We start from the raw sequence: 25,766 nt of genomic DNA, 5'->3' as shown, positions 1-25,766 counted from the left end.
TAATCGGAGTCAACTTATAATCGGCACTATACGGTATTTCATGTGCCCTTTGGGGAGCAAGATTTTTTTCTAAACTGAGAGAGTTACAAAATAAGTCAGCATGTCACAATAATCTGGATTAGATTATTGGATCAGAAAATGGTCATTCTAAACCCATCAGAACAAAAGTTATGGTATGTTAAACATTCACGAGTGAAATCCCAGCTTAAAATTGACTCACTCGGCGACGTTCAGCATCCCATAACTTTTGTTTCAAATGGTTTTAGAACATTAATTTTGCTGCACTGCACACAGGTCTGATACCAAATATTGTGATATGCTGATTCAGTTTGTAACTCTCTCACTTTAGAAAATATCTTGCTCCCTAAAGGGCACATGAATATTTTGTATTTTAAAAACTACACTTTATACTAGAAAATAATAGCATACTACTTGAAATCAGCACTCAAATATACATAAACTCTTAAAGCTTCATCAAGCTCGATCAAGAAATAAAAAAAAATTTAGGAGCAGTGTCCTCCCTTAATACAGAAGGAAGCGCTTCTCTTTGCGAGACCGCATTCATGCATGACCTGAGCTATTGTGTCAGGCAGGGGCGCATTTGGTGTTCTACGGTAGTGCATTGAGCTTTCATCATTCGTTATTTCTTTTTTTTCGCAGAGAAAATATTTCTTGCACTGACTCTGTCTAGCTGGCATTCATAAAAATAACAATAATTGCCCCTTTTTCAACCCTGCATCGCTCTACGCTGGGTGTGCCTTGTTATCAGAACACTTGGGGACCACTCAAACGGAAACTTTATCCAAAGACCTACTACTTACTTTGCCAGATACTCCTTGAGTACTTGAAGGCACTTTGTCGAGTACAGCCAAGTGTCGTTAGTTCTCTTCGAGTATCCAGGAATCTGCAAGAAAAGAATATGGTGCATGGTGCTCAAGTAATGTCACAAACGCCCAATGTGCCGGGCCCACTTTCGAGACAGATGTCAAGGAGCTTTCGAAGTATGTCCAGTTGATGACTGATCTGATAATAAAATGCCCAAAATATCTTAACATGGAAACAACCAACTCAACATAGAAACACAAAAATTAAGTACTCAAGACATATTATAGCGCACACTCAAAACATTGTCCACAAAAGTTCACCCCTTTTTAGTCCGGAACACTGGCGGATCATTTTGAGCAGCTTATGCAGCAATAATGCAGATGCTGTTAACAACTGTGACGTGGCAGGTGAAAAGTACCGCAAACCATCACCAAACTGGCAGTAGAATTTGCTGTTACATGCATAATTAATAATGGTTGCTCTGTAGTCCATCTACTGGTACCTTGAACTTTCCCTTTGAGTTATATAGCCATACATTAGCACAAACTCTCTTCATAAAGCTGTGCATCACGAATCGCACATCCCGGTCCTTACCTCTTCGGATGTTTTGTTGAACTTCAAATGCAGGCCAACATTGACGAGGGAAGCCGATTCGGCCTCCCTGCTATTCATCTGAATATACACGGTGCCCGTGATACGAGACACAAACTGCGCGTTGACCCCGAGCTGCTGCGACATCTGATGAGCGTTCATGTAATGGACCTGGCACAGATTCTGAAATGAATAAAAACAACTTTATTTAAAGCCTTGCGAAGTTAATTAGAGGTGGGCCCCAACCCCCACCTAGGCATCGGCCACGAGCAACTATATGTTTAACCCTTTCGCTACCGCAAGAAAAAAAAAAAAAAAGACTTTCCAAAATTACCGAAAAGTTTTTTTGGTCAGTCTGTACAGCTTTTTTTTTTTCTGAATAAAATCGTACCATCATTTCAATTCAATGGGGTTTCTTTGTTTCACTAATCACGTGAAAAAAGATAACTCGCAGGTGGCTTCACTGCATGGAAATACAATAAAAAATGGCAATACAATGAAAGCTGAGGCACAAATGGCCCAACATGGACAAGTGCTACCATCTAGTGTCAAGAAACACAAGTGTGACGAGTACAGTCTTAACTGGATCCGTATGGGAACAATTTTTGTTGATGACGAGTATAGTCGTCATCGTTCATTTTGTTACAAAATCTCATGACAGCTATGCACATGAATGGTAGCGAAAGGATTAAGGCTTTGTTACAAGCTTGGGCTACAGTTCAAAGACTTGTCTATTAAGCGCATCTGTGTAAATTCTAAGTGTAGAGACATAGCAAGAAAATACAGTCGATCGCGGATATATCGAACTCGAAGGGGATCGCGAAATAGTTCGAAATATCGATAATTTGAAATACGAAATATGCGTATTTAAGGCTTTAATTAAAGCACTGCAGGCCTCGACACAGTTTTCTGAAATCGCAAAAAGCGCGAACATGACGATTCACTCACATATGCTAAAAAACAAGGCGAAAACTTCTTTTGCAAGTTAGCGCACTTTATTTCACATGAAAAAAGTCCGTCAACTTGTCTTGCTTCTTGCACGCCGTGAATTTATCAAGTCATCGTCAATATTATATAAGCTTTCCAAATAAGCAAATTCAGCACCTTCCGCCACAACAGCGGTGATCGACGCTGAACGCTGATGCGAGCTCTGTAGCGCGGTAAAGGGTTTAGCGGTGGCAGCGGCGGCTGGCATCTTCAAACCGCACGGGTCCATTTCCGCAGCACCGGCAACGTCAGCTATGATATCGGCATTGATGCGTTCAGAAACAGCTACGTCGTTATCTGCACCGGTGAAGTCACTCGCTGTGCTCCCGTCCGATACGGCGCCCGGAAACGCTAAGTCGCAAAATTCACTGACGCACCATACGCCGTAGTCGGCGGTCATGATGCGCCCGAAGTCGTCACCCGACACCAAGGCCCGTAAGGAAACAGTGCACGACGATGCTTTACTTGACGTCGTTTCAAGCACCGGTCATCATTTTTATCACTACGAGTGGGACAATGTTTAGTTCGGCTCCCGAATGATGACTTATCAAGAACAAAGCGCGAAGTACACACAGTACACATTCTGCAAGAGACAACGCTGCACCGCTGCACGATTCTCCACCGTCTACATGTTGGCGATACCGATGGCACTTGTGGCTTTGCAGAAAGCAGCCGCTACTTTGGCGAGAAATGCGAAAAAAAGCGTAGCCTCTGAGATTAGCGTTTTAAAACCGAAAACACTAAATATACGTCATGAGGTTGCGGATCTCGAAGGCCATGCTTTGCGGGCCCGCATGCCATCGTGCGCAAAGAGACAAGGAAGGGAATGCAAACATTACAACAAGACTGCGAAGTCACTTCGAATTCTCATTTTGGTGCCCTCGGCAATCGGCCTCTTTGCAAAACGCTAGCCCATGCGTTAAAACCTGTGGACCTCGCGTCAAATATACCGGTGAACTGCCAAGCGCTGCGCAACAAACTAGAGCAACGCAATTTCGTCACCTGCGCGCGACGAGGGATTGGAACTTATAAGAACGCGGCCGAAAAATGATCAATAGTTGTTAGGAAAAATGCACTTTTTGGGCTTCAGCGCGGGCCAGCGTTCGATATAGCGGATGTTTCGCTGTGCGGGAGTTCGATATACGTGCACACCAGCCCCATACTTTTGCATGGGAAATTCAAGGGGATTTCTCAACTGTTCGATATAGCCAATAATTCGATATATCCGAGTTTGATATATCCGGGATCGACTGTATTACAAAACCTCCATTTAAAACCTTGACAGTTCTTGGTGCATAGAGATGATTGTGCTTGACAGTAACTTTCTTGGCTTATTAGGAGCTCCCCTCATAATGCATATTTCACCAATTTCTGATGAGCAGAGGCAATTGAGTGTTTTTACATTTAGTACATAGAAATAAATACTAATTCACAATAATTCTTGCCATACATTCATTTTTAAACAAGTTATTGATACCATCAGTTTGGGGAAAGGGGAGGTGTTTTCTAACTCACTTTAAAGGGGTACTGACACAAAATTTCGCGGCCGAGATAGCCTGCTGGATCGATTCCCGTGTACGTGCGTGTACCATCTGCAAAATATCGACAGCGAATAAAGCTTGGAAGGTATTTTATATGAATTTTCAAGTTCGCAAGCGCGATCCAGCATTATAGGCCGCACCTAGTGCATTGACACCTTCGGAGGTGACCCGAGGTGACCCCCCTACTTCCCCTACGTAACCGTTGCAGCCGGTACAAGTTACGATGACGTCGTAGCCGCCATTTCTGTTTTGACGCGCTTCCCGACGAATCGCTCCTCGCCAGCGTGTCAAACCTGAAGTGATTCGCCACGTCGAAAATTCCTTCAATCTCCGCCGCAAGAAAATCGTCGCCATCACACGACGATGAGCCCAACGACGACAGACCGCGCGGAAATGCGTCACTGTTCTCTGTGCTCACGTGACCGAGCGTTTCACTCGCTAGGTGGTGATAGTTGCACCCGGCGGCTTGTCATTTTTGGAGCTCTGTCAAACCGAAACTGAGGCTGTGTCGGTAATGAGGAGCTTGTAATTAATTATCTGTCGCGCGCTGCAGCAAACGATGTGCCGTGTTACGACTAACAGGCCCCCAGCAACACATTGCAGCAAAAAAACGCGGGGCGAAAATTTTTGTGTCAGGACTCCTTTAACATGGTATGTTGACATACCAGCTGTAAATATAATTAAAGGTTACCTACTCAGTTATTCATCCCAAAATAGGTACTTAAAAATAACACAAATACTAAGTGCCTCCTCAGGTTGCTGCTGATAACATTCACTTTATTTCATCAGCATAAGAGACCCCCCCAACCCTTAAGCTTCAATTTTGATAGCTTGAACATTCTGCACAAGGGCATATACTGTTTCCATATATATACAGTATAGACCGCTTATAACGTAAGTCGCCGGAGTCGCGAATACCCGCACTATAAGCGGTACCGCATTATAACCAAAACAACCTTCTTCAAAGGCTGCACTTGTGCAAAACGTGTTGAGCATGTAGCCTCGCGTGTCCGATAATTGACATATGCGATTTGGGGCGCTTACAACCACTTAAATCTCCGAATGTTCAAAACCGCCAAAGACCCGCATTGCCAACGAAATGAACACGGGGGAAAAAAGCAAACAAAACAAAGTGCCATTGCGGAAATTCGCTGACTACGTTTCAGGCCACCTCGAGGTATGCGCATTACACAGAAACCATGTCGAATCGCGACCGAAATTTCACGTGCTGAGCGGTACTGATCGTTCGATTTCACGGGCGCGCACGCGGTGTCCAAGACATTGCAATCGAATCCGGAACCACCATTCGAGAGTTGCGTGTGCCAACCATGCCCTCGTTTTCATTAACGATATGATTCCCTTCCCTTCAAGTGCAGCCATCTCAAAAAGTTTCGTTGATTCCGCACCAAACTGCAACTTTTATCGCCCGTGACCGCTACCGAAAAGCAACCAACGCTGATTAGGCATAGCCTGCGGTTCAGCATGTTTTCGTGGGAAGTTTGTCCAAGACAACATGAAGATCGGACGTCGAAAACATCGCACTCAAGCACTAACCCAAGAACAGTGCGCGTGATACGAAGTTTGTGTTCGCGGCTGGGAGATCAACGGCGACAAAAGCCCGCCAAGCTCGTTTAAGTCCGCGCACTGGCAGAAAAGGCGAAAGCTCGCGTCATGAAGCCGCAAAACTTTTCAATTTGCGTACGAGTTAGCAAACGCGATATCTGCAGCAAGTGTGATAACGACGACGCTTTTCCCGACAGGAAACTTACTTTAAAGCGCACTTGATGAGAACGCGATCGTACGTTCCACGCCGAACGCGCTGCCGGCAAGCGGCCGCGGAGCCTTGCCGCCGCCGGTGCAAAGGCTACTCCGTTGCCTAGGCAACCACCATCCTTCCCCACTCGGCGAGCCCGCACAGGGCTGCCGCGGTCTTTCTCCTCCCCCCGCCCCTCGTTCGTTCACTGTGCGTGCCCTCGCCCTTCGTAACGACCTCGTCGCTCCCTCCCCAGCGGCGTACCTCCTTTGAGAACCGCACTCGCTACCGCGTTTGTCAGAAGTATTTTCCCGCAACAGCATTATAAACGGTATTTCATCTTGGGGGACTGCACAATAAGCGGTATGCGTATACATGCGGTTCTATGGGAGGGTAAACGGGAGTTGAAAAAGACCGCATTATAACCGGTCCTGCACTATATGCGGTTACGTTATAAGTGGTCTGCACTGTATATACATATAAGCTGTTACAAACTACTTACCCTTTCATTCCGGATGATGCCATCCAAACTTGGCTCAGATTGTACTGTAAACTTGACCATGATACGTCCAGCTTTATTTTCCGGCTTGGCATCAACAACCTTACAAGAAAAAAGAACATGATGTGGTTTAGATGGCTTAGCCACAGCACAAAATTCAGAACACACATAGTACTTTATCACGAAACCACTCCAGCATACCGTAATCACAAGGCCAGTGCATTGAAAATTGTCAGCGTCGAGAACAACATACCTGAACTACAAGCACCTGATAACAATGCGTGAAAAGCCAAGACAAACAAGATTTTAGAACTATTTCGAACGGTCAGGCAAAAAGAATGTTCTAGTTCGCTGGCATTGCCCCAAGTGGTGCTGGCTAACATTCTCAGGTTACACATACAGTAGAATCCCTTCAGATGGAAACTAAAGGGACAAGTAGTGTGTTTTGTTTCGTTGAGCGAAACACTTTACTTCATAAAGCAGCAGCACCCCAATACAAAACCAACTGAATTAGGCTTATTCGTTCCATTTGAGTGATATCCGTTTATTCAAATTGTACTGCACACAAACGCAAAAGACGGTGCACGAGGGACCGGCCACCGTAATGTAGAGGTCGCAAGTTCATGTCACAATGGTGGCAAGTTGTTTTCTCGTGCACTTTCATTGCACTTTATACAGGAATTATTAGACCTTAATTGAAGCTACACATTACGCGCTATATGCTTTTCTCAGCTTTATTACCCGTTTGATTGCATCTAGGCAAAAAATAAGTTGCCTAAGAGGTTCACCTTCTTTCATGTAACTGATGAAAACACATCACTTAAAGGGGCCCCGCAATACTTTTCTGAGTTATAATGGAATAGTCTCACTATTAGCGCATGCCGCTTCACAAATCACAAGCCACAAAAAATGAAAACCCGTCAAGTACGACCGAAGTTACAGATATTCGTCGCATTCTTCAAGTGCTTTCTCTCTCCTTTCATGCCAGCTAGTGCAGTGAAAGATACGCAGGAAGGGGGATGACAAAGGGGCAAGAAGATGCATCCCTTCACCAGCGCATGTCATGACCTTGAGCACTTTCTTTTTCTTGTTTTTCTTTGAATGTGCGGCTTACTTTGTGTGACCGCGAGTGTGCGCGCGGTAGTGATGCAGAACTATCGGTAAATTGACTACCGATAGTATCGATAGTTTTTTTGAAACTATCGATAGTGTAAACAAACTATCGATAGTGCAATCGGTAGTACCATCGTTAATATTACTATAGCGATATTACATCCACGCGTGCTTATTGCTTTGTTTTGACGTACTCAGGTTTCACCCACAAAGACTGTTAGCAACGTTTGACGCAGACCATGCCGTGATGTTTGCAGTCTTGCTGCAGCATTCTTCACCGTCACAATCACGTGATAATACTATTGATAGCGGTGCTGCAATTCACAGTGTGAATAATGATGCGGTTGCTGGCCGGCCATATTGCCGAAAAATTTCCGATAACCTACTACCAGCTTCGCTTAGTTTATGAGCAATTTTTGGCAGAGAAATTAATTATTTCCGCAGTGAAAATGGCGGAATATATCCATCAACAAACTCGTATCCAAAGGCAACCAGTTGCACCTTACAATTAACTTCTTGATATTTTTTTATTTTGAAATCATAAAATTCAGTATCAATTTGAAGCCGCCCAGTCCCACCACATGTAAAGGCTTCCTTTCCACTACAGCTGAGCAGTTTGACTTTATGATCATGTGTCAGCAAAGCACTCTGGTGAAGAACACAATCATATCAACTTTCTTGCCCTTCAGCCAGTTCCTCCGGCTCCACTATGTACCATGCGCACGGAGAACGAAGTTTATTCTGGAGTGAGTCCGCGCTGTTGATTTTATACTATCGATAGCACCATCGAATTTTTTACTATCGATAGCGCTATCGATAGTATTTTTTACTATCGATATTTCGATAGTGACTCAGCTATCGATAGTATCGATAGTACCATCGATAGTGCTACATCACTAGCGCGCGGGCACGTGGCGGCATCCCACACCAGCCACAGTAGCTACGCAACTATGCTCAAATCAGCCAACTACCGTGGACATGGGTATATGGCGCAGAAATTTGGGTACAGTATAACCTCGTTACAACAGATCTGTTTACAACAGACATTTGGATATTACATACCAATTTGCGGCGTTATACCGACCTCCGTATTAGTCCCATTGATTGAGCTTCGTTTACAATGGATTCTGGTACAACGGACATTCGGATATAATTGACTGAAATTTCAGGCCAGCAAGGTGGTCAGGACTCCTTTAGAGCGGACTTTTCTACCACGGTCATTAACTTCCGACTTCAAACATCGCTTAGCATACTTTCGGGACGGGAGCAGCGCACCACGGATATCGACGTACCGATTTAAGAACGAAGGCCGCCGTTCCCCGGTCTGTCAATGATCAGCTATGCCTAGCTGTAGCGACAAAAAAAAACGGCGCGCAGCGTGCTTGGTGTTGCGTTTGGGACACTGACACGCGAAATTGCGAGCCGCTGCCACCGCTTCTCGCGGTCGCTGCGCGGCGAGCTTGGCCGGGGGGTCCGCTGCCGATGCGCAAAATGCCCATCCGCGGTTCTGAGGACCCAGCGGGCAATGCGATTCGTTGCTTGAGACGAAGGACATTACGGCTTCTTCGCTTTCGCATGTCCGCTAGCGCGATGTTCTTGCCCGCAAAGTTTGGATTTGGCTCGTACATCGGCACCGTGAACGGAGTTAGGCCTAACCACGACATCTAGTAGAAAGCTCGGTTGCGATGTGCGTGGCCGCGGTGCCCGATGTTTCAAAGTACATCATGCTCAATTGCGAGTACAAGGAGTTGTCCCGCGGTGGTCTTCGTCATAAGCTTTGAAGTGCTGATAAGAACCACCTCGAACAGCGGGTCCAACGAGTCAACGCTATTAGTCGCACGTCTGCGATGTTCGCGATGAGTGCGGTGCACTATCGTAATCAGATGATTGAGCTTCCGCTTGCAGCTGCCCAACTAAAGCGTTCCAAATTATCGTTGACCCATAAACACAGAACGAGTGCGAACGCGTCACTTTTTGGCTGCTTCTGCGGTAATACCGCAGAAGCAGCCAAAACGTGTTTTTCGTACGCTTGTTACTGAATGGAAGAGCCAGCTGAAATGGAGAACTTGAACGCGGAGAAATGCTCTTTACGACGAGCCCAAAATGGTGGCGCCCAGTTGCGCCGTTGCCGAGCTATAATTTTGAAAAACGCTTTTTTTTTATATTTCCACAATTTTCGCCAAGTCGGCAGACGCAAAACAAATTTTTTATAGCACTTCTACGTAGTTTTCATTTAAGATATTTTGGAATCAGATAGAAATGGGCTACAGAAACTGAAAATGCGATTTTCCAAAAATCGCATTTTTTTTGGGTTCCCCTTTAAAAATAAGACCATGTTAGTCAGTCTGAGGCATGCAGAGTCGGCGTGTTGTTGTGTGGTTCAGTGTACAAACTGCGCAGCGCAGAGAGATTCCCGCGTGTCGGCGCCACAAAGAGCAGACGCGGAAGGCCCCGCTCTGGGAAAGAAAGGCGACTCTGTGGTGACGCCGTCAAAGCGCAGGGCCGCCAAAGCCGCCTCCTTGCTTGTAACAAAAGGGAGGAGATAGGAGCTGAACGGGAAGACCGTCGCGCCGGTGGGACGACCGCGACACGCGGCCGCCTGGTTTCAGTTATTGTTTAGCATCCGCATGCACCCCTTTGAGCGTTTACCTGCGCTGCCGTTCCGAGAACCTGCTGCTAACAAGAAACACGTGTCGGCGCCGCAAAAGGGAACGCGAGGAATTGGTCTTGCGACCGCTTGGCCGGATGCGACCGGGGGATGTCTTTGTGTACAATCGCTGTCTGGTCGTAATTACGGAACTCGGAGCGTTCAGGTGAACCGGCCCCCAGCTGCATGTAATGACCGAGTGTCATTAGACTGGCGAGCAACGCACTATAGCGTACACATTTCACCAGTGGCCAGGGCCTGGGGAATTTCTGGCTGCTTGTGTGGCGGCTTCTTGAAAGAGACGTTGGTACGCGGGCCGGTTGAGCCCGAGCCGAGCTTTCGGCGCTGGCGGACGTCAGGGGCATGCTCAGACTATAACGTAGGGGAGAGTGAGATGACACGTGTTGCGCAGTGAACCTATCCCCTCGCGTGTTGTAGATTGTGTCGTACGTTAGACCAATGCCGTGTCTGTCATGAAAGTGTTTGCGCCATTGGTGGTGGTGATGCCAACCCCCAAGTGTGATTGGTTTGTTGAGGGACTCTTTGTCTAACTGAACGTTGAAAAGAGGCTGTGTTGGATGTGAGAGGAGAGCGGAGGTTCGGGCTTGGACCCAGGCAGACGCCTGAGCGTGGCAATAAAGCGTCTCTTCACTGGACAACGGCTCTTCCTTCGCGCTGCCACCGTGCACTCGAGTCATCGAGGGGCGCCGATTCGAACCTCAAACACCTTCCCTCCTTAGCTAGTGTTGAAGCTAGCAGAGGATAGTAGGGAAAGGAAATTAACTATGTTTGTGACTCGTAATTCTCTCCGGTTATAACAGACCCATTCAGTGTTTACATGAAAGTCTGTTGTAACAGTACTTGGATTTTACATACTCCCTTTACAACAGACCAAAATCCTCTTGACTATGAAGGTCTGTTGTAATGAGGTTATACTGTATATGGCATTATTCGTAGAGAGAAGAAGGAGCGATTTCTAGCTGGCTTTGAGGATTAATTGTAAATTCTAGGCCGTGTGCCACGCTACAATGTTTGGCTCGTGTGTTCTTGGGATCTTTGACTACCGATCGGCAAAGTTTTCTGACCATGCTCAAAAAGTGTTGCAGGGCCCCTTTAAGAATCAACAATGCAGTTTGCCAGTTTATTCAACTAGAGAGCCGCTCGTTCTTCATTAAACTTTTGCAAGTTTTCTTTCTCAAGTGGGTTTGAACACTTTGAGAGTATTAACTAAGAAAGGAGAGAAAAATTGGCGTTACCGTTCCGGAACAGCCATAATGCGGATTGCCAATCATGAAGCACGTCTTCCCAACAGGGAAAAGCTCTTCAACTGTTTTGAACTCTTCAAAGTCTGGGGACTTCTCAGTGATGTCCTGAAAACGAAAAACAAGAACGATACCATTAAATGTGATTCCCCTTCTCACACTGGAACATATCTCCGAGTATACCGAGTCGATTAACAAAGAACATGAATGCATATAGTATTGCAAAGTTAGTTGTAAGTTTTATTTGCAAATAATAAAAATTTATTTCACCTCTGCAATCTTTGGCTGTTACACAAGTTGAGCCACTAGGTTTCACTTGTCTTTGTTGAACTATACATTAGTTTACATTAGTTCAATACAGCAGGTGGTGGTGCGTGGGAGTGTTATTGAGACTTTATGGGAGTAACAAAATAATGAAACAACGGTCAGTAGCTATAAACTAATTCATCTTTGGCTTATCTTGGTTAGGAGTTGTGTCAGCAGGCATGTGAATTGCTTACTGAACTAAAGTTATCGTAGGCCCATTTTTCTCAAACCTGTAATTGTTCCTTTCAATTACACTGAAAATTTTAAATTAGAGAATTTAATGAAAGCAAATGATTAAAAAAAGTTGCCACATGTTCCTATTTTATTCTCCATGTGCAAATTTAAAGTTGCTCAGGTAAACTTCGATGCACATTCAAATGCAAGGTATGATATGTTTAAACTGCTAAAAACTTAACTAATTTTGCTAAGGCCTCGACAAATTATGAAGGGACTTCAAGTACGTGCTGCCACCTGTTTTTATTTTATTGTAGAATGTTTAGTACTAAGAACTAAAAGATGAACAATGAGGGCTGCGAGCAAAGGGCTGCGCGCCCGCCCGGCCCGGCCCGACATACAAAAACACAATCCCGGGCCCGGCCCGGCTTTTTGAAGGTTCGCTGCGAAAACAAAACATCGTCTTCCGGTAATATGGCATTTTATTGAGAATATCAAATATGATCAAACGACACACGACGAACAGTCTCTGTTACACAGATTACAAATTACAAGTAGATGGCCTCATGCCAGCAACACTGGTGTTCGCTTGTCAAAGCCGTCACGTGTATGCCCATGCAAGCGTCAGCTTGCACGAAGGTGATCTACGTCGGGTCGCTGTCGCGTGCATTTTCACTCATATGGGATTTGGCCTTAAATCTAACGCGAACAATACAAATCAGAGTGCTCACCTTCACAATAGACTGCAGAGCAAACGGGACGCTGAGCTCTGCCCACTGCTTATCGAGCGTGATACGACCCTTGGACGTACAGGTGTACCTAATGGCGATGGGGGAGAGAGAGATTATAATTACACTAATGACGCTTAAAAATAAAAGGCAATTTAAGCATCTATTCGTAACAAACGCAACTATATATAGAGTGGAATTTCGTTGTTACGATCTGTGGGGATTGAGGCTTGCCCGTCGCCATTGCGCTGGTTTTCGCCTATTTCTGCCATCCCCACGTCCGATCATGCCGTTCCTCTCCTCCGCCGTCTTACGGCGCTGGGCGAGCGGGGAGTGACGTTAACCTCCTCTCTCCCGGCGCCGGACCTCGACGGGGGGCGCTGCGCTCGGGTTTCGTGTCCCGCGAGACGTTTCGCGCCAGCGAGGGAGAGACCCTCTCTGGACCTCGTGGGGTAAGCACGTATTTTCTCTCCCATCCGTCGGCTCCTCGTTTGGGCTCGCTCGGACGGAACTCGCTAACGGTGCCTTGCGCCAGCGGCGAGCGCTTACCTTACGTTGTCCTTTTCCGAACGCTAGGCTGAAGAGCGGTGCGGTGCATTCGCGCGTGGTCATACTACGCCGAACCGTACTTATCGAAGCCAACGCGAGCGGAGTTTGCCCTCACTCGAGCGATCGGGCCCTGTGGTCGCGGATCGTAAGAGTACGCAGCATAGTCGCGAGAGACCCGTTTTCTCTCAGCGGCGTGTCGCCGTGAGCCCGTTGCCCGCGGAGACGTGCTAACGGCACCCTTTGTGTTGTACTTTCGCCCGTGGCGTGGGGAAGCCTGTTTGCTTCTCCCGCCGCCTTTGGGAGCGGGTGTTGTACTGCGTTTTGTGGTGTTGCCGCAGGCAATAAACTGTTGCGGATCTCGAGAGCAGAACTGTGTACTTGCCGCGTTGCGCTCGGCGCCTTTGCGCTCGAACGTACGTGTGCAGCGGCGCGCTAGTTCACGCGAGGCGACGGCAAACGCGGCCCTGTGGCTCGCTAAGTCCGAACCCACGCTAGTGGCCGTACTCCTGTGAAGTACGTGTACACTACACTGGCGCCCAACGCGGTATCAAAAGCTCATTAAGCTTTTGACTGCTCTTAGCGAGTCAGTACGCCTGTGCGTGTCGGGCTCGCCGCAACATGTCAGCTTCGCGGGATTTTTGTCCGTTGACTTTTCTGGCGGATGCCGCGTTGCAGGAGAATGAGGCCAGTGCCTTACGTGTCGCAACCCCCTGTGGGGACGACACAAAGCGCCTGCCAGCTCCCTTTGGAGATGGAGCATCGTTGCGGACTGGGCCCTTTGCCATACCCGAACGGTGTGCTCAGGCACCTTCGACTGCTGCAGTACCCTTCGAAATGCGTGGCAGTTCGACGGCACAGCGCTTTCAGTCGGTTCCCTGTGGAATTGATGGGGCGCAGGCTCTGGCCCGTGCCGACTTTTGCCCGCCGTCAGCCGTGCAACCGACAGTTCGACCGCACGCTGAGCACGCGCCTGTATTGTCGACGGTAGCCGCCCCAAGTGGCAATTATGTTCGACAGCAGGCAAATCCCGCTAGGAGCCTCTTTTGCTCTGGGAATGGCGCGCAGGGCAGTTGTCCTTTTGAAACCGCTCCACTGATCGAGCTGGGAGACTGTTCACCTTCGCTCGACCGCGCCGCTAACGCACCAACGGCTTCCTGTGAAGCAGGTGCGACTCAGACGCTGCTGCAAAACGCCGTCGAGATGATCCAAGCGCTCTCGGGAGCTGTCCAAACGCTTTCGGCCGTTCCGAAACGCACCCACCCCGCTGTTATGTTGCCTGTGCCAACATACAGCGGATACGGGGATTTGCTCAGCGCCCGAGACTACCTTGACTCTCTGTCACGTTATCAGAGAGCAATGGGCTTGGACGATCAGGAGGTGCTCGGGCGCGTTGTCCCGGCTGCACTGACTGATACGGCGGCGAGGTGGTATCGGCTTGCCGGCTACCGAGCAGCAACCCTCGAGGAGTTCCGCGCGGCCTTTCTGCGCGAATTCCTACCCGCTGACTACGAGAGTAGGATGCGGCGAGAGCTCGAGCTCCGTACACAAGCTCCTGATGAGTCGCTTCAGGAATACGTACGCGCGATGGACAACCTTTTCTCTATCGCTGAGCCCCGAGCCTCGAACGAGGAACGCGTCGAACGGGTGATTCGGCAGGCACATCCGACCTTTTCGGCGTACCTGCGCGGCGGTCGCTTCCGCGATTTGGAGGAGCTGGCCGCCGAGGCAAAGCGCATTCAAGGCGACCTTCTCGCCGCGCGCGCCTATCGCCCGCCGCCGCCAGCCAGCGATGCCCTTGAGCCGCGCTGCGCCTGGCGAGGGGCTGTGCCCCAACAAAAGTCACATGGCGCTGCCTTTGCGGCTGCCGGTGGCTGTGCGTGGGAGTTGAGCGATCGCGCTCTTGACCCCTATACGCACGAAAGGCGGGCAGCCTGTGCTGCACCACCTGAAACCCACGCGAAGGGACGCCATCCGACCCAACGCAATGTGGGTGACGCTCGTCGATACGTATCCTTTGATAACGTGGCGAGCCGATCACAGCAGCTCGAGGCTGCTCCGTCTCGTGAAAGAGATCGAGATGGAGTGCGCTGTTTTCGCTGCCGTGAAAGAGGGCACGTAGCAAGGGAATGCACCGGATCTAGGCCTCCTGTGAGGCAGGGAAACGGAACTGCGGGTCGTTCGTGAAAGCACGGACGGCCGAACCTTTGCTTCTACCCTCTGCGTACAGGGCAAGCTGTCTTGCTGGTGCGCACGCGCCGTTCATTCCGGTCATTATTGCCGGCCGTGAATTTTCGGCGTTGCTGGACACGGGCGCTAGCGCTTCGTTGTTCGGCGAACAGGTATTGTCCCACTTGCAGAAGCATTCGGTGCGCTTGCGGGACTGCCGAACGACATTCACTCTTGCAACAGGCGTGGCCCATTCGGCTGGCGCCGCAAGGTTGACTGTCAGATGGGGAGATCGAATGAGACGCGCGCGTTTTGTTCATCTCCCAGGGCTCAATGTTCCTGTGATTCTCAGTCGGGACTTTCTTTTGAAGACCGGGATCGTTGTGGACATTGCGAATGGCGGCTATCGTGATGGGCCCTTTTCCCAACTCAAGCCGTTCATCAGCCCGCCGGCGCTTACTGTTGCCTGTGCCGCAGAAGCGTCGGAAACGTGCCACGCGGAGAGTTCGGGGTCATACCCCTGCTCAACGCAGTCCTCCTCTCACAGTCCCCTTTGGGAACGGGAGGGACGGCACGAACCGTGTCGCGCGCAAACTTCGGGGTCATACTCCGGCAGTACGCGCTCGTCGGCTCGAAACCCCCTTTTGGATCGACCGACACGACACGAAGAGGCACCACATCCTTTGATCGCCTGTGCGACTCATTTGGATGATACACAGAAGGCTCGTCTGTCGGCACTTTTACGCCAATACGATGAGCTCTTCACCGATCAACCGGGCTGTACCGATTTTGTTAGCCACGTGATCGAAACTGGCGACGCGCTTCCTTTGAAGTGTAACCCCAGGCCCGTCAGTCTCGCCAAAAGGCAGATTATCGACGGCTTGCTAGACGACATGCTTTCGGCAGGCATTATTCGCCGTTCGTCTAGCTCCTGGGCGTCTCCAATTGTGTTGGTGCCTAAGAAAGACGGCAGTCATCGCCTGTGCGTCGACTATCGCCGTCTCAACGGAGTGACTCGTAAGGATGCCTATCCACTCCCTACGATAAGCTCCATCGTAGGAAATCTGGGCGAGGCACGGTACTTTACCACGCTTGACGCCTCGAAAGGTTACCTACAGGTCCGGATGGGTAAGCGTGACCAGTGCAAAACTGCTTTCACGTCCCACAGAGGGTTGTTCGAGTTCACTCGGATGCCCTTTGGTCTTTGCAATGCTCCTGCGACGTTTCAAAGACTCATGGACCGCGTCCTCGGGGAAGCAAAGTGGTCTTACTGCTTGTGCTACCTCGATGACATCGTGATTTATTCACGAACCTTCGAAGAGCACTTGGCCCATGTTGCCGATGTGCTCGAGAGGGTGCGGGCTGCCGGGATGACGTTAAATCCTGCAAAAGCCCAATTAGCACAGACCCGTATTCAGTTACTCGGGTTTACGCTGGGCGAAGGCTCCATTGAGCCGGATCGGGAGAAACTTCGAGCAATCCTCGATTTCCCCGTGCCCAAGGACGTACGTGGCCTTCGCCGCTTTGTGGGAATGGTTAACTTTTATCGTTCCTTCATACCGTCCTGTGCCCGACTGCAGGCGCCCTTGACCAAGCTCTTGGGTAAGTCTGCTGTTTGGCAATGGGGACCTGAGCAGCAAGAGGCGTTTTGCCGACTGTCTAGCGCCATTGCGGAGACAGCGCAGCTCAGACTCCCCGACCTGACCAGACCGTTCGTTGTACAGACTGATGCGAGCGATCTGGGATTAGGAGCCGTTCTCCTACAGGAATACGATGGCGTGTTGCAGCCGTTGGCCTTTGCCAGCCGCTCCTTGGTACCCGCGGAGAAAAATTATTCCGTTACCGAAAAGGAGTGCCTCGCCATCGTGTTTGCACTGCGGAAATTTGACGTCTACCTTGATGGGACGAAATTCGTGGTGCAAACGGACCACAGTGCGCTCAGCTGGCTGATGCGGCTCCGTGAGCCTGCGGGCAGGCTGGCGCGCTGGGCTCTCCTGATACAGCACTATAATTTTGCAGTGCAGTATCGAAAGGGGAGCACCAACGTGGTAGCTGACGCGCTATCTCGTGCCCCATTGTCTGCCGAGAACCTTGATTCCGGTGCGACAGCCGCTAGCGGTGCCTTTGCACAAGCAAGCGGTGGGGGCGAAACAGCGGCTTCGCCGCCGTTCGGCGAAAGGGGCGAGTCCGCCGCATTCGGACGAACCCTGGCTGCTATCCAGGCAAACAGCGCACCGCGAAGCCGGCCAGCGGGTGAGCTCTCCAAAGGCCACGATGCCGAGAGCGAACCCGTGACGCCGACGCAAGCGGCGGTTGCTGCGGTCCTGAGTGGGCGCGATACCAGGTTCCCCTTTGGGAGAATGGGAATCGCTTTCAGCAGACAAGAGCTACTGAAGGCTCAGCAAAGTGATCCGTTTTGTCGCGAAATGTGCGACGGTCTCAGGGAGACGGAGCGCCGTTACGCTGCTTGCCCTGCAGCGGGCGCGGATAGGGGGCTGGAACCAGCGCGTGTCGCTGAGTCCCCGGCGGATTCATATTTGCTGGACCATGACGGGCTCCTGCTGAAATATATAGCCACCGATGACGAGTCGATCGATCCATTTAAGGTGGTTATGCCCAAAAGTCTGAGAGTCGCCCTGTTGCGATCCTCTCACGACGAACCCATGGCCGGTCACCTGAGTGGCTCCAAAGTTTTCGCAAAACTGAGCAAGACGGTGACCTGGCCCGGCATGAAGCGTGACATTTATCGCTATTGCCGTTCCTGCCACGTCTGTCAAACGGTGAAGTCTAGGGGTGGCAAGCCACCTGGTCTGATGAAGCCGATTGTCAGTGAGCGTCCGTGGCAAGTGGCCACCTGCGATCTAATGGGCCCTTTTCCCAGAAGTAAGCAGGGGTTCATTCACCTCATGGTAGTCGTGGATCACTTTTCGAAGTGGGTGGAATTGTTCCCTCTTCGGAAGGTGACAGCGAGGGCGGTGCTCGAGAAGCTGCAGGAAGTGTTTTGCCGGTTCGGCTTTCCGGAAAGGCTCATCACTGACAACGCTTCGTATTTCACCGCTCGTGTGTTTGGTGTCACGTGCCGTTCCCTTGGAATTGATCACTGCACCACTTCACCCTACCATCCCCAGTCCAATTTGACGGAGCGCGTCAATCGTACGCTCAAACCAATGTTGGCGGCCTTTGCCGAAAGTCAAAGGGACTGGGCAGACCATTTGAGCGAGCTCGCGTTCGCCATTCGAACATCCGAGAGTCGCTCGACTGGTTTCTCGCCCGCCTTCTTAAATTTTGGAAGGGAGTTGGCAAATCCGGTGACCAGTGTCATTCAATGCCAGCTCGGGGACGAGGAGAAGCAGGCGGACTGTTCTGCTTACGCGTCACAGCTTCGGGACCGGCTTTGTCGAGCTTTCTGTAAAGCAAGGCAAAGTTTGGCGTCGTCTAGGGCTCAGCAGAAGGCCCAATATGACCGCAAGCATCGCGACCTAGCATTTGAGGTCGGCGATCTCGTCCTAAAGCGCAACCACGCCCTTAGCGACGCGAGTAAGGGGTTCTCAGCCTCGCTCGCTCCTAAGTGGCTTGGTCCGTACCGAGTGGAGAAAGCTTGGACTCCACTCGCGTACTTGCTGAAAGATCCCATTTCGGGAAAACTCAGCCGTGCCCATATCGCAGACCTGAAAGCCTTTGCATCACGGCCTGACGAGCTTGCGCCAGTGCCCTGTGGTACTTCGCGCAAGCAACGGGGCACACCCGGTGTGGCGGACCGCATTCGGACCCCGCATCGGTATAATCTGAGGAAGCGGTCACCTTTGTGATTTCGCGCCGGACGGCGGACTCTGTTCTCCGCAACCGAAGGCCCTCAGTTACCTTCTAGCCTCAGTATGCTAGCTTCTTTGCGGCCAGTGCTCGCAAAGAAGTCGGCCCGCCCAATTTGCTGCTAGTGTTTTTCTGTTTTATTTGAATACTCATGTGTATTTAATACGTTTTTTTTTCGGTTGTGTTTGCCGCATACTGACTGTCATTTTGTTCTCTTTACTCTCTTTCCGTGTTTTTTTTATATTATTGTGCCAGCGGAAGGATTCTTGAATAGCGGTGCTTTGCGGGGGGAGAAGAACGAAGGACGCTTTGCGCCTTCCCACGCGAGCGCGCGCGGTTGGCGACATGACACCGTGAAAAGTGAGGCGCAGTGGCCTTGGACGGCGAACTCGGGCTGCGCTTGGTGAAAGCGCTGCTATGTGCCGTGACGCGTGTGTGTGCGTGCGTACGTGCGTGGTGCATTGGTGCGGGCCTGGAAAGAGTGCGCGTGGTGAATTCACCTCAGCTACGTGGACACTCGGGTCAATGACCCGCTGACGCCGGACAGACCAGCGGTGCCCCCTGCTCTCGGCCGTCGTCGAGAAGCCTGGCTGCCCTCTCCACCATGGCTCCTGCGCTAAGCCAGCTGACATAGCAGGTATGCCTGCGCTTTGCCGACTCCAGGATGCCTCGCAGCCAGTTCGGGTCGGCCTTATTGATCCCAAAAAAAAAGGGCCGGCTGTCCCAGCGAGGTCTCCCGTCATTCCAGCCGAAAAATTCGGGACGTTCGCACCATCACCGAAGCGGCGTTCGTCGGACTCTAGGCTAATCGCCGACAAGAGCGACGAGCCATCAGTGACCCGTTCCCGCCTTGAGGACTTCAAAAAAAAGCCTCCTGCCTCGCACTCTGGCATTCACCACGCTGACAATTATTACGCTCTGCCTCCCCTCCGCGCTGTGGACGCTCTTTCGCGCAAGCATCACGAACACTTTTCTTAATTTCCTTAATTACCTCCCTTCCGCAGTGCCATTTTATTGTATTATGTGTTTCAATCGTATTGTCTTTGTTATTGATTTTTCTCGCATTATAATGTATTCTTTTTTAGCAGCAGCTCCAGGGCTGGATGAGGCTAATGGTTGCTCATAGCAGTGTTATTTTAACTGCATGGGTGACCGCCGGCTGCCTTGGCAGACCGGTAAAGGGCAAATTTAGGAGAGGGGGATGTGGGGATTGAGGCTTGCCCGTCGCCATTGCGCTGGTTTTCGCCTATTTCTGCCATCCCCACGTCCGATCATGCCGTTCCTCTCCTCCGCCGTCTTACGGCGCTGGGCGAGCGGGGAGTGACGTTAACCTCCTCTCTCCCGGCGCCGGACCTCGACGGGGGGCGCTGCGCTCGGGTTTCGTGTCCCGCGAGACGTTTCGCGCAGCGAGGGAGAGACCCTCTCTGGACCTCGTGGGGTAAGCACGTATTTTCTCTCCCGTCCGTCGGCTCCTCGTTTGGGCTCGCTCGGACGGAACTCGCTAACGGTGCCTTGTGCCAGCGGCGAGCGCTTACCTTACGTTGTCCTTTTCCGAACGCTAGGCTGAAGAGCGGTGCGGTGCATTCGCGCGTGGTCATACTACGCCGAACCGTACTTATCGAAGCCAACGCGAGCGGAGTTTGCCCTCACTCGAGCGATCGGGCCCTGTGGTCGCGGATCGTAAGAGTACGCAGCATAGTCGCGAGAGACCCGTTTTCTCTCAGCGGCGTGTCGCCGTGAGCCCGTTGCCCGCGGAGACGTGCTAACGGCACCCTTTGTGTTGTACTTTCGCCCGTGGCGTGGGGAAGCCTGTTTGCTTCTCCCGCCGCCTTTGGGAGCGGGTGTTGTACTGCGTTTTGTGGTGTTGCCGCAGGCAATAAACTGTTGCGGATCTCGAGAGCAGAACTGTGTACTTGCCGCGTTGCGCTCGGCGCCTTTGCGCTCGAACGTACGTGTGCAGCGGCGCGCTAGTTCACGCGAGGCGACGGCAAACGCGGCCCTGTGGCTCGCTAAGTCCGAACCCACGCTAGTGGCCGTACTCCTGTGAAGTACGTGTACACTACAGATCTTACGGGAACAGGAGAACGAAACACATCATCTGGAAAATCGTATTACTCAAAGAGAGATTCAAAAAGTATGAAAATGGTCATGCTCAATATAGTACAAACTCAATTGCAAAGGTTCGTGTGGCACCGAGTGATGCTGCTCCACACAAAAACACAATGCAGAGCCCTATTCCAATTAGTAGCTGCACGACCATGACCTACTTAAGGTTCATGATTTGTGAAGTGTGGCAAGTTTGCTTTCGTATGACATCAATATGCTATGGCTTGACTGTACCGCTCAGGTAGCAAGCAGTAAAGTCAATGCGCAGAGAGACTTTCTAAGAAAGAGGCTGGTTGCTTACTTTCGACCAGTCAGTGTTTTGCAGAAGACCAAGATGTCAACTTCACCGACATTCACGCCATAACGTCCCAGATAACTGGAAAAAAAAAGAGAGAGGACACATAGCATGATGTACATATACTATATGTCATTAAGTGGGGCCATTACCGTATTTACTCGAATGTAACGCGAGTTTTTTTCAAAATCTCTCTGAAGTGATTTGGGGGTCTGCGTTATAATCGAAGCACCTCAAATCGTGCCTTGGCGGTGCCGCCCCACGGGTTCCTTAAAATGGCTACGACAAACCTAGCGATCTTTCAACCTTGTGCTGGCAACATATGCACGCTGGCAACATCGAATCTAATCCAATCCAATCCTATTGTTCGCGACGTGTTTTGTGGGCAGTTCATTTCCTTTGTGCTTCCGCGACTTCGGCTCGAGCAAATGGCAGTGCGACGGGTTCAGTACGATGCCCGCTTTAAGAGAAGTGCAATACTGATGGCTGAAGAAATCTGGAACTCAGCCGCGGCTCGACAGCTAGATGTGGCGGAATCTACTATCGGTGGGTGGAGGCTCCAGCGTGAAGCGCTCTTCAAGAGTGAGCCCGGCCGAAAAGGCTTCAGTGGACCTTGTTGTGGCCGTCACACAGAACTCGAAAAGAAAGTGGCGGAGTTTGTGATTGAGCAGCGAAATCTCCTATTGGGGGTCAACGTTGAGCTGATTCAGTGGAAAGCCCGAGACGCAGCTTGAGAGATTGGGATTTCGCGGCAGAACTTTAAGGCTTCACGTGGATGGGCACAAAAGTTCATGCGAAGAAATGGATTTTCCTTCCGGCAAACAACGTCGATAAGGCAGAAGCTACCAGCAGATTGCGAAGCGAAGCTAGTGGAGTTTGAGCACTATGTGCTCGACCTGCGTCGCTCGTCGCAAATGCCGTTGGGGCACATTGGCAACGCGGACCAGACTCCCGTTTTCTTGGACATGCCTATGTCAAGGACTGTCAGCAAAACAGGTGCCCCCCAAGTTCGCATAAGGACAACAGGCAACGAGAAGACACGGCTAACCGTGATGCTATCCTGCTTGGCGGATGGGCGCAAGTTGGCGCCATACATCATTTTCCGGCGCAAAAGCATCCCGAAGGAGCTGTTCCCCAGGGATGTGATTGTCCGCTGCCAAGAAAAAGGTTGGATGGACACTCCGCTTATGCTTGACTGGGTCAAGACTGTGTGGTGCCGACGGCCAGGTGCGCTCCTCCACCCTGCCTCCATCCTAGTTCTCGACTCATTTCGCGGTCACCTGACGCCCGAAGTGAAGAAGCTGATGCGGGAAACTCAGACGCAGCTCGCTGTTATTACCGGAGATATGACGTCCGTGCTGCAGCCATTAGACGTCTGCCTGAACAAACCATTTAAGGATAGAATGCGGCAGCTGTACGGAGAATGGATGCGAGAAGATCGGGCTTTGACACCTACGGGTAGGACAAAGCGACCTAGCGCCGCGAAGATTGCCGAGTGGGTGTCCGCCACTTGGTACGGCCTGCCGCACGACATGATAGTTCGCGCGTTTAAAAAGTGCTGTATATCGAACTATATGGATGGCACGATGACCTCATCTGGGAGGAAGAAAGTGACAAAGAGGGCTCGACCACCGGTGATGATGGCGACGAGAGTGACGAATGAACAAAACTCGCTTTATATATTTAGAAACTGGGATGTCTTTGCCACTACCATGTGCAGCAAATAAAGGTACTCTGTTCCCCCCGCTTTACTCGCGTTACATTCATGTTCTTTTTTTTTTTTCGGCCCTGAAAAGTCACTCCTAGCGTTACAATCGTGGTCGCGTTACATTCGAGTAAATACGGTAGTTTTTGTTCACTGTGATCTGCTATCATAACGGTACAGATGCAATTTAATAAGTGGCCTTTTTGGCCTGCCTGCTACTGAGCATGAACTTGGCAACAAAAAGGGAATAAGAAAGGTGTTAAGAAAGTACACTGAATCAGTTTATACTGGCAATGTACTGTTTCAAAGGAATATTTCCAATTTATTGGCAGTAAGGCTTTGATTGTTAGCAGAGATAATATGGGCTAGACTCGGTTTCATCAATTTAGCATTGAAATCACAATACTGGTGGTAAGGATGCCATGTAAAACAATTCCAGCTTAACTTTGAAGATTTCAGTCATTTTCCACAATTCAGCACACATCCCACATGTACTGCCAGTAATCTGTGACACCACAGGGAGCAGGCACAAAAATAATAAAACACTATTCTTACTCAGTTTCCACTTAGTGTACTTTCTGTCTTCCCAATAATGCGAAAGCTGAACTATTTGATATTTGAAAAATCTGGTATAACCACCAGCAAAAAAGAAAAAAACAAATAACAACCAAGCCTCGTTCCACAAAGAGATCCCATCATTTAGAGTGAGTATACTTTCCCTGACTTCTGCCGTCATTATCTAACTGTTCAGTACAAGGCCTTGGTCCTTCTACTAGCTCGCCGCTCAGCTGCAAGATCACAACAAGAACCCATTTCTTTGTTCATACTGTTAAAAGCGATGAAGAACTAACTGTTCTTTCCAAGTGCCGATACAGAGACTATTACAGGCCTCTCTGATGGCAAAGTTATGTCAGGCGTTGCAGCCATCTACTCCATGCCACGCTGCCTGTGTGAAGTTCCCACCACACCTGCAGTGCCAGTGACATCATCTATGGTGCCACTCGCCGGTTCCTATCTAGGTCACCCACCATCTGCCGTGACAGCTGTGCCAACTTTTATCACCGAGCTACATACACCTGCACTGCGAATCTTCAAAGTGGGGGCATGTGCACTCGTGCTTGAAAAAAAAAAAAAAAGACACTCGCTTTTCAGCATGCCCCTAAATGGGCCCACACATAAGACAAGAATGTGGTGCCAGTGCTTACCGTTCCTTGATTCCACTGACTTGCATGTCAAAGACTTCCTGGTCAGTACTGGCCAACTTGAAGATACTGACGCTTTCATAATTCTTGGCATGTTTATGAGTCTCCAAGGAGTGCCTACAGTCAGTACAAGAACATCCACATTGTACAGGGCTTAGATGCTACAAGACATACAGCCACCAATACAGTTTTTAACAGCATCCAGCTTTGTTGCAGTTTTACTGAATAGCTAAAAACAAAACAAAAGAAAGAGTCGCAGTAATCACGTGAAATGTGTCTGTGATGATTATCTGCCCTTTGCTGTTCAGTGCGTAGATTACGCGCACGCATCTTTTTGTTGGCGCTGTTACCTTATTAAAAGCGCGGCAATCAAGCTGTGTCGGGTCATATGTTGTCCTGCCGTGAGACATAATAAACAGCTTTCAAATATAATCGTCTTCATTCCAACAAGAGTTAGTCGACCCATGGTGAAATTTTGTCACTTGACAAGTACAGCATAGACCGCTTATAACGTAAGTCGCCGGAGTCGCGAATCTCCGCACTATAAGCGGTACCGCACTATAACCAAATCAACATTTTTAAAAGGTTGCACGTGTGCAAATCATGACCAACAGGCAGGCGCGCGATTCCGACTATCGAGGCATGCGACTGGGACGTAAGGTTGCATCTGCATACATTTGAAAATGTTGAACGGTTAGCATCCGCGGACCTGCGGTGCCGACATAACGAACGCGGAAAAAATGCGCCGTCCCGGGAAGTCGCCGCGGTAACATACTGCGCGTGCGCGATGACGAAAACGGTGGCGACACCGCAAACCACCGCTCGAGTGTTTCACACGCACGCCCGCGTTTTCGTTAAAGATGTAAGTCACCCCTTCTAAATGCAACAACAGCAAAATGTTTCATTGACTCGGCACTAAACCGCAACTTCTGTAGTCCGCGGCCGCCAACATGGCAGCTAGCGCTTGTTAGGCCTAGCGTGCGCGTTGCGACTTGGCATGCCGTCGCGAGAAGCTTGCCCTAGACAACACGGAGATCGGGCGTAGAAGAGATCGCACTCGCCAGCCGAGGGCATCACGCGTGAAACGAAGTTCGGTTCGCGGTAGGGAGAACAGCCGCGGCAACTATCCTGAAAAAAGTCTTTCAAACATTGTAAGTCCGCCTGTTGGTGGCAAAGGCGAAAGCTCAATCGCGTCTCAAAGCATTGTTACTTGCGGGGGAATCGAGGTTGCACGCGCGATATCTGCGCTCTACGACGAAGCAACTATTTTCCCGACGGAGACAAACAGCGGTGGTGGTGGTGGTAAAAACATTTATTAGAAAAAAGAAAACAAGGGAGGTATGCAGGCACTACCCCTTAAGGGGACGGCACCTACAAACAGTAGGTGGGGCTCCCTAGTACGGGACCCCATTGGCGTCGACTGCTGCCTGGGCTCGTCGGTAACGCGCTCTTGATGCGGACGCGGGCGCCCGTACATAGCGGAGCGCGCATGTCAAAAGGCTTCTTC

At 50.2% G+C, this 25,766-nt stretch overlaps 1 protein-coding gene across 1 annotated transcript; it reads right to left on the bottom strand.

Annotated features, from left to right (window-relative positions):
• Window positions 1–787: 787 nt before the first annotated feature.
• LOC119378697 (5'-3' exoribonuclease 1) lies at window positions 788–24,378 on the bottom strand. Its single transcript, XM_037647741.2, has 7 exons — window positions 24,263–24,378; window positions 21,359–21,433; window positions 12,430–12,517; window positions 11,213–11,326; window positions 6,200–6,298; window positions 1,420–1,599; window positions 788–904 (listed from the first exon to the last, which is right to left on the bottom strand). The coding sequence occupies exons 1-7, from the start codon at window positions 24,286–24,288 to the stop codon at window positions 818–820; spliced, it is 669 nt and encodes a 222-aa protein (XP_037503669.1). The 5' UTR covers window positions 24,289–24,378; the 3' UTR covers window positions 788–817.
• Between the last annotated feature and the right edge of the window lie 1,388 nt (window positions 24,379–25,766).

The sequence above is a fragment of the Rhipicephalus sanguineus genome, unplaced genomic scaffold, assembly GCF_013339695.2.
Source record: "Rhipicephalus sanguineus isolate Rsan-2018 unplaced genomic scaffold, BIME_Rsan_1.4 Seq9286, whole genome shotgun sequence".
NCBI lineage: Eukaryota > Metazoa > Arthropoda > Arachnida > Ixodida > Ixodidae > Rhipicephalus > Rhipicephalus sanguineus.
The sequence above is the reverse complement of the archived record's forward strand: the minus strand, read 5'-3'. Positions and strand labels throughout refer to the sequence as shown.